A 9146-nucleotide genomic window follows, 5' to 3' on the forward strand; every position below is an offset into this window, starting at 1 on the left:
TCCCCCAGCACCACATGCCAGCCAGCCCCGCCCCCTGGTGGGCTGAGCTGGACACACACACACACACACACACACACACAAATAAATAAAAAAATAATATGAAAATAAAACATAACAATTACTTTTCACAATTATAAGCCCTGAGAAGCCAAATATGTATATTTCATATGATGTATAATAAAATTTAATGAGTGAAGTAGAAATTAATGACAACCCATGTATAAGATGGTTGAAAAATACACTGAATGCTTGAAGTTTTAAATAAAACTTTTAGTAAAAGACATGTTCCTATTAATCTCCCTCAAAATATTTTTCGTTTCACTCATTCCATCATTTTTGCTGCCTCTGAAGCAGTTCTAGAAGTGCCCTTTCGTAATTTCAGTTGTGCCTCCATATGCTCAATCAATTCAGATGACATCGGGCGCCACATGTATTTTGTGTGACCACAGATGTGCTAGTTTTTTACCATACCTTGGAAGACTTACAGAAAAGCACTTTCACAACTGCCTCAGAAAATACCAAGAATGACACGATAAATGTATTTGAAGCATGGAGGAATTTTCTGAAGGGGATTAATGATGATGTGTCTTCTACTGAATAATTTTTTTTTAATATAAACATTCAATATGTACTTTGATCTATTTTCTCTACTCAATGTTACCTTTCTCATTCATAGTATAAGAATTGAAGAATGGATAGGTTAAAAATCCTGCCCCATTTCTAAATGCCAGTGCCTGGACTTGAACTCAAATTAGCTTTCCTTTGCAGCACAAACTCTTCTCTCTATACGTTTGTCTTCTTGCCACAGTATAGTTAATGGTTATTAAAGCTTATAAACTTAATAAAGTATATTCTTCAATTCATATCAGAATTACAAAACCAAATCTGAATGCTCACCTCTCTTAGGACTGACTTAAAATGGGATCTTCCTGTTTTCTGAGACCATGTTTTTCCAGAAAGCCCATACCGAATCTGATTCCTCTTGCTCATGACATCGGCTTTCAGCTTTGGTGGTTCTCCTTCCATAACAAACACCAGCTTTATGTCCATTTGCATTAAATACGAGATACGAAAAAATAAGTTCCTGAAACATATGTCAGTAATGTATCAACTATAATGCACTGATAACAAAACATACTATAGCATAAAAGCTGTATTAGATAAAAATACCAAAAAGTTACATGGGCTAAACATATCAAATTAAGATGTACTTTAAATACACAGGGAACTGACCACTCTAATGCATGGCAGATTTATGACTATTGTCACTACAGTAAGGAAAATGGTTTGGAGAGGAAGCCCAAGAGCAAGGAAGGAAAATTAATGAAGGTGTCATTTCAGCAACACAGATGAGAGGTGACACTGGCATAGACTTGAGGTGGTATTTCTGGAAACTGAGACAAGCCTGTGAACATAAAGTATGTTTTGCAAGTAAAACCACAAATATTTGATGATGGATTGGATTTGAAGAAGAGTTAAAACTCTGATATAATGGCTCCTAAAATTCTGCCTTTGAGTAATCAAAGCAACCTAGAGGATATGCAGGGCAGGAGTAGATATGTGAGTCTGGAGCTTAGGGAGTAAGAAAGGGACAACTGTGGGCCATCGGATTTAGAGGTGTTCAATATGTTTTAAGATCTCTCAAAAGACACAAGTAATAAAGCCCAGACAAAAATCAAAGCTGCTTCAATCTTATAGTTACATTCTATAAGCTTTTACTATACCTGAGGTGGGGCTTCACCACAGTTCCCATCATTTTTTTGACAGACTGTGCCTCACACACCCAGAGACTCAGATCAACTGCAATGGTTTTCCCACTCAGATTCTGTAAGTGGATGTGTTGCTTAACAGGCTCCAAAATTTGCCACAAGTCATTTACTCCCATTCTGGTGATTATCTGCTGTCATTCAAAACATATTTTACAAAAAAATGTTATAAGAAACAATTTCAGGATAGAAACACAAACACTACATTCAGAACTAGTTCAGGATAACTCAGGATTTTTTGTCTTTCTTTCTTTTTTTTGGCAGAGCCAGGGATTGAACTCAGGCCCTTGCACTTGTCAGGGAAGCGTTTATTCCACTTAGCCACCTCCCTGGCCCCCTCGAATTTCTTGCATAGTCAACTTTTTTTTTTTTTTTTGGCGGAACTGGAGCTTGAACTTAGGCCTTTTATTCTACTGAGCCATCTCCCCATCCCTATAGTCAACTTTTTGAATGCAATCAAGAACACTGACTTTTTGAAAGCAATCAAGAATACCTAGAACATGAAAATAGCAGTAACTGGCTACAACCAGTAACGTGAGTACCAAATGTAGAGTCTTGTAGAAAATGCAGGGACACTAACTCATTTTCGTCTCATTCACAATTCACCCCTTGACATTATATATCTAAAGAGAATGGTACTAACAACCACAAGGAAGGATAGAAACAAATAACTAAGAAAAAAAAAATCCAAAACCCAAGAGGCTAATGAAAGAAAATGTTGGTGGAAAAATAGAAGAAACATGAAATAGTGATTATTGGCCTTTTTAAAAAAAAAATGTATTGATGGTCTACAGGGTCTGACTACACAGACTGGACTTGTAGTGATCATCCTGTTTTCAGTCTCCCAAGCGCTGGGGCTGGGATCACAGGTGCGCGCCACCATGCCCAGTCTCAGTTGCTGTCTAAGCACACCCCGGGGGGTGGGGCTGGCACAGCATGCCAGGGATTGAACCCTGGTTGCTGAGCCTGCCTAAGCAGGCGCTATAATCTGCTGAGCTATCTGGCCCAGATTATTGGCTTTTTATTCTCATGGTGACACATGTTCATTGTGGCAAAATAAAATTTTTCCATCAAATAAAAACCAATGCTAGGGCTGGCAAGATAGATCAGTGGTCTAAAGTGCTTGCTTAGGCAAGCTTAGGCAGGTGCAGGGTGACTGCAGTGAGATCCCCTGCACCACAAGCTGCGCTAGCCCTGCCTCAGGGCGGGCTGAACCAGCTCCCACCCCCCACCCCCCCCACCCCCGCCAGAAAAAAAGCTAAATTTTTACCTAAGTATAGCACAGGTCATTTCATGAATAAATTTGTCTTCAATTCTGCTACTGTAACCTACTTTGGTATCTTCTAAGGATAACTTCTCTTCAATAAATATTTACCTTTTTTGTGTGTTAGTAAAAGAAATTATGTAGCATTTACAATGAAATTAAGTCTGACTGTACTAATACAACCCAGATGATTAGCCTCTGGATAATAACCTTAATTCACACCAAAATGCAATGTAGGACAGACATGAGACAGAAGTCAAAAGACTACCAACTATATGCACAAACCTTCTGAATAACAACTATTATCTTTTCTTCAATAGTCTATTCTAAAGTAAATATTTTCAAATTGCATGTGGATGCAAAGAAAGTAAATTACGAAAGTGTTGCTATCTAAAATTTTGTTTTCAAATCTTAATTTTACAATGTATTCAGTGCAGCTACACAATGTATTTTTTATGAAGCACACACATGAAATCCTTTCTGAACAAAATACACAGGTGTAAACACAAAGCATTTTATAGTTAATAGGGTCCAGTGTTAATATTGTTTCTCTTTTTTTAAAAAAAATATTGTTTCATATCAATAAGCTGTGCAAGCCAGGGATATAGTTCAGTGGCACAGTGCCTGTCTGGCAGGTGTGAGGTCATGAGTTCAATTCCCAGTACCAATAAAATCCTCACACAAACAAAAAGTTGTGCTAGAAAACTGTAGTACTGGGGGCCTGCCCCTTAGCTCAGTTCTTTAAGTGGCTTCTTCAACAAAGCAGTGAGGCTCAGGTTGCTGTGGTTCAATCCCCACAACTCAAGCCAGCCAAACCTGCCCTGAAGACATTCTGAGCAAAAAAGAAAAGAAAACTGTAGTACTATGGCACAGATTCACAGTAAATGCGAAAAGTTGTGGGGTAATTCTAGAAAATTTTCTAAAGGAAATGAGATCTTAAAACTATCAGACATAAAAATATAACTCACAAAGCTTTAAGAAAAATTCTTGTTGATAACTTTGGTTTCCTTTATGACTCACATGGGATACTGGAATAGGCTGGTATAGAAGGGAACTAAGCAATTTCTTTCTCTGGTGAAATACTACTATAATCTCATTTATTAACATGTGATCTTGACTCTAGAGTTCCAAATTTAAAAGCAAGTATCCTCTAATTTAGCCATGTCTCTTCCAGAAATCAAACTTAAGATACATTCTTAGTGTGTACAAATTTATATAAAATACTGTAGCACTGCTTGTAATGGTGAAACTCAGAAAGAGCCACATATCCAGTAGTAAGAATAAAATAAACTAGATGTTCAGAGTGATGCCATAAATTAAAAACTGGGATAGACCTATGCACTGATAAAATAAAATCTTCAAGTTTTAAAATAAAAATAGGTATAGGAGAGAGGACCAAGATAGCAGAGTGGTGAGCAGTAGAGAAAGAGCCTCTCTGAGAGTCCCCATCCAGATGCTATATAATACAGCAACGTGAGGAAGACAAGGAGGGAAGTGGGTCCCCTGGACCCAAGGATATCTGGTAGGAACTGAAGCCCACGGAGAGTGAAGAGAGAAACTCCAACGAAGCAGGTAGCTGGTGGTGCCTTGTCCGAGCCAGGACTCACTATTTGAGAGGAATGATTCAGACCTGTGGAACAAGGTGACTGCTGGCAACCCCAGAGGCCTCTGTGGAGAGACCCAACAGTGGAAGGGAGCAGCATTAAGGACTTCACTAGCGGATGGTGAATGTAGAGGGCTTGGTTGTCTTGCATGAGGAAGCGACTCACCAGAAGCCACCTTGAAGAGGGGCTGGTTGAGCTCATAACTGAGTGGATGCCGCTCCTCCTAGAAGCTCCCAAATAGGCTCAGAACTGAGGAAGGTGGGTTGACAGCTGCAGGCTAGAAGATGCAGGCCCTGAGATTATCCAGCACACTTTCAAAAAGCTACTGCTGGCTTGCTGGGATAGATCAGCACAGATTGGGACTCAGTCTCCACGTGTTACCTGCCAGTGACAGCACAGACAAGGGTGGACTGGAAGAGGATATCTCTCTCTCCCCCCACTCCCGTTTACTTTTTCACTGTTTACTGTTGTTGAGGTTTCATTTCTTTTTTTCTCCCTCATTGTCTGATTTTGTTTTCATATGAGTGTGAATGTGGTGTCTAGCCTTTTTGTGGTTGTGGTTCTTTCTATTCTTTTTATCTCTTCCTCATCTCTCTCCCCTCCAATGTTCAACATCAGTTTGCCAAAGTTAGTGTGATCCCTCCTAGTTTTACAGCCTTCTAAACTCTTCGTCTTCTCCACTTCTCTATTTTCTCCCTAACCCATTTAAAATTTTAACCCCTGAGGGCAAAAGTGACATATTAAGGACTTGTACAGAGTATATAATTGGTTTTAGATTTTGTTATATAACCGTAAATCTAGTTCACAAGGTTGAAGGTGACAAATTAAGGGTTGGCTAAGTTTGTCATTTTCTAGGCTGTTTTGATGCTACTGTCATTGCTGATGGTACCACTGTAGCCAAAAGTGAAATAATTGTTTTAAACAGCTGTTCTTCCTGGTATTCCAAGACTGAGTTTGACAAAGGTTCACAGAATGATGGGACAGTGCCCAAGAATCAGGGCCTGCACCGAACAGGCCACACTTCTCATTCCCAACAAATTGAAGAGTAGGATCCTGAAAAACCCAAAAAGGAATCACACCTAGAAGATAACTCAGAGAAGGAGTCATTTCCTAAGGTTCTAAGTACTGACAAGAAAGCAACCTACCATAGGTAATTTACAAGCATCAACCCAGGACAGGAATTATACTAAAAGAAAATGAGAAGTTACTGCAAGGTGCAACTCGAGACACTCAGTTCATCAAGGCAAACCCAGAGAGCAATGCAGTGGGACAAGCACCTAGCCTTTCTTTCTTTCTTTTTTTTTTTCCAGGATTGAACTCAGGCCCTTGCAATTGCCAGGCAAGTGCTTATTCTACTGAGCTACCTCCCCAGCCCCACCTAGCCTTTCTGAAGTGGTAACATCAAAGCTTTGAATGAGACTTTAGAAAAAATCAAATCAGAAATTTCTCAGATAACTGCAGATACAGTAGCCACAATGAAAATCATACTTAATGACTCTAGAGTAGATATAGACAAAAAATAGCTTAAGAAGCCATGCATGTTCAGCATAGGAAAGAAATGGAATCTATTAGCAGATTCAGGCAGATATCCAGGAGAATAAAAATTCCATTGAAAGCATTTGCTGCAGATTAAGCCAATGTGAGGACCAGATTTCATATACAGAAGACAGGCTTGCAGTTAACAACCTGAAAAGAAAGATGTCTTAAAATAAGAACCATGAGAAATTATTACAGTAGCTGCTAGATAGGCAAAGAAGAGTAACTTAAGATTGACTGGAGTTGATAAAAAAAGCAGGAAATAGCATAAATGATAAACAAAATTGTTCATAGACGTCAAGCCAGAAAACTTCCCTGGTAGGGAAAAAGAATTAGATATACAGTCGGTGAGGCATACAGAACTTCAATTACCCACAATCAAAAAAATATCTATAGCCAGTCACACCATAGTCAAGATTCCACATTAATGAATTTTCTACTAGACTTTCTTGAATTACTGCAAGACTTCACATAGCATTTACTAGTTTTAGCCTAAAATATGGATTAGAACTATGCTAGGTAACAATAAAGGAGGTGGAACTGGGAATTAGAATTTTTCTTCACTGCACTAACCTTTAATATTTATCCCACATCATCTTACCTACTGTAAGCTCCTGAGTAGGACATCTAATGTCTGTGAAGCACTAAATGCACCTACATTTTGATTCAACTACCTTTCCTTAAAACTGTTTCACCCCAAGCCTTCCTCAAAAACCTAGTTGCTTAAGGCCGAAATCTAGCTGTCATTTTAGTTTTGTCTCTGATAGCAACTTAATTAACAAGTCCTCTATCTCCAAAATATATTCTACACCCATTTCCAGTAATTTGGCCTATCCTAACTAGTCTCCCTGCTTCTACTTTCTGCTGTTTGTTTTATTAAAAAGCACACCACAACCTGTTTTAAGAATATAGTTAATCTAAGATCTCTATTTCCATCATCACTGCTCTCCTTTCCTTGTTGCATATTCTTTGTATCATATTTCTGATGTGATTAAACGGCAATGATTAGAATTATAAAAGCACATAAGAAAATTCCAAAAACGAAGCAAATGCAACAGCCTCTAAAGTACTGAACTAGAATGTAATATAGAACAACACATGTTGTTTGTACAGTCAGGTTTTGTGGTGTGAGATTTGGTAAATCTCTACTCAAATCTGTTACAATATAATAATTTTATTCTGGCCAGTCCAGTCATGCAGTTAATATATACTATATAAGAATAAGTCTTCTAATACAGCTACAGTTCTTAAGAATTATGGCACAAGCATACTTAGGGCAACCAACAAAATAAGAGATAACAAATAACTATAGATTATGAATGCTTTCAATTTATTTAGTTTAATTTGTATCAAAATAAGAACATGTAGCAATTGACATTTCAAACCTATAAATCCCTGGACTCTTATAGAAAATCCTAGGACTTTGGTCTTAGATATATCATCCATTAGCCTCCATAACCTATGGAAGACATTTAACCTCCCAAAATGACAGGCAGGCATCAAACCAGATCAATTATAAGATTTAATATTCTTTGAATCTCACGGCCAATTTTCGTAGTTCAGTATTAAAGTTACTCTATTTTAGAAATTACTGCTTGGTAAACAGGACATGAATTTCTACTTAAATACAGGGCTTAAGAATCCATTTCAAGTTAAAACAAGAACAAAACCTTTGATGTGACCATATGGTGTCCATAAATCAATTTATGCTCCTAAAACTTCCTTAAAAGCTAATAACATTTTATTGGTTAATTATAAAACTGCATGAGGTGAGAAAAACACAGAACCTTGCTAATTTTACTAATGAATCAAATTTAAAGAACATAAAGTCAGTAGCTTGATTTACACAAAACACGTATCTAGAAACAACTTTTCTAATTTATTACAACTTCAAGCAAAAAAATATCAAGTCTATTTTAACACGAAGGCAGGAAATACTTAAATTTTCCAATGTCAATTTAGATGTCTAAATTTTCATATGATTGGTAAACGGTGTAGACCTTCAGTACAAGATTATACTGTATGGGATTTAATCATATAATTTATTGGGATTTAGTATATAATTATTAGGTCTTCAATTTTAAAATTTATGATTTTTAAAAATTAAGTTCAAAGTTTTATGTAAATTTAGCCTGAACTTTGAGGCTTACTCTAAGCCAGATTTAACTTACCTGTTACCAATAAATACGGATCAAATGTTTACTATTTACCAGGAATGCTTCTAGGAAGATGCTGGAAATACAACTAAAGGAAAATCGGGTTGTACATTTAAGGATGTTGGTATGACATTCAGGAAAACGAGGCAATGTGACGTGAGAAGCACAGGCACTTTTGTTAAGAGGCCACAGGTCTGCAGAAAAAAGGTGTCCTATCTTATCTTAGACATCAAGGAAGGCTCTTTGAAGTGACATCTAAGAGGGACCTTCCAGCTGTTTCCCACAGGTTGTACGAACAAGGACCATTTCACCCAGATTCATTACTTCACGGCGAAGGCCACAATATGCTATAGTTCTGATTGCATTTAGAAATAAAAGGCACTAGAAGTAGTTTCATTTCTGGAGGGGTGGAGGGCAGTGAATGCCTCTCCTCCCCCAGAGCATGCACGGTGACCGGGTCGGTTAGTCTTGCAAGCAAGGCTGTGCGGAGCGGATCGGGCTGAGGCGAGCGCAGGGAGGGGTGGTCAGCAGCTCGGGGCCCAGCGCGCGGGGAAGCGGGGCGCGCAAACGCTCAAGGACGCGCAAGGCCTGGGAGTGGGGCCGGCAGCGCGGGCTCCGGGCCGCGGACTTACCCGGACACCCTTCCTCCTCGGTCATTTAGCAGCGGGCCCCAAGCCTGCCTACTGCTGTCTCTACCTTTCTGAGTTTAGTCAACACAAGAAAAACCGGGGCCTTGACTCGCCCAGCCAGGCCGAGCAGCGGCGGGAAGCCCTTCCGAATCCCGCGCCTCCGCCGACCGCCCCGCCTCTTCCGGAAAGCA

General features: G+C 38.9%; 1 protein-coding gene across 1 annotated transcript in view; it reads right to left on the minus strand.

Annotated features, from left to right (window-relative positions):
* Gen1 (GEN1, Holliday junction 5' flap endonuclease) overlaps window positions 1–9106 on the minus strand; it is a 38096-nt gene extending 28990 nt beyond the window's left edge. The window contains 3 exon segments of the mRNA XM_004627489.3: window positions 898–1084; window positions 1725–1900; window positions 8959–9106. Coding sequence (XP_004627546.3) covers window positions 898–1084; window positions 1725–1885 — 348 coding nt within the window. The 5' untranslated portion in view covers window positions 1886–1900; window positions 8959–9106.
* Between the last annotated feature and the right edge of the window lie 40 nt (window positions 9107–9146).

The sequence above is a fragment of the Octodon degus genome, unplaced genomic scaffold, assembly GCF_000260255.1.
Source record: "Octodon degus isolate 3935 unplaced genomic scaffold, OctDeg1.0 scaffold00019, whole genome shotgun sequence".
In the NCBI taxonomy this organism is placed as follows: Eukaryota; Metazoa; Chordata; class Mammalia; order Rodentia; family Octodontidae; genus Octodon; species Octodon degus.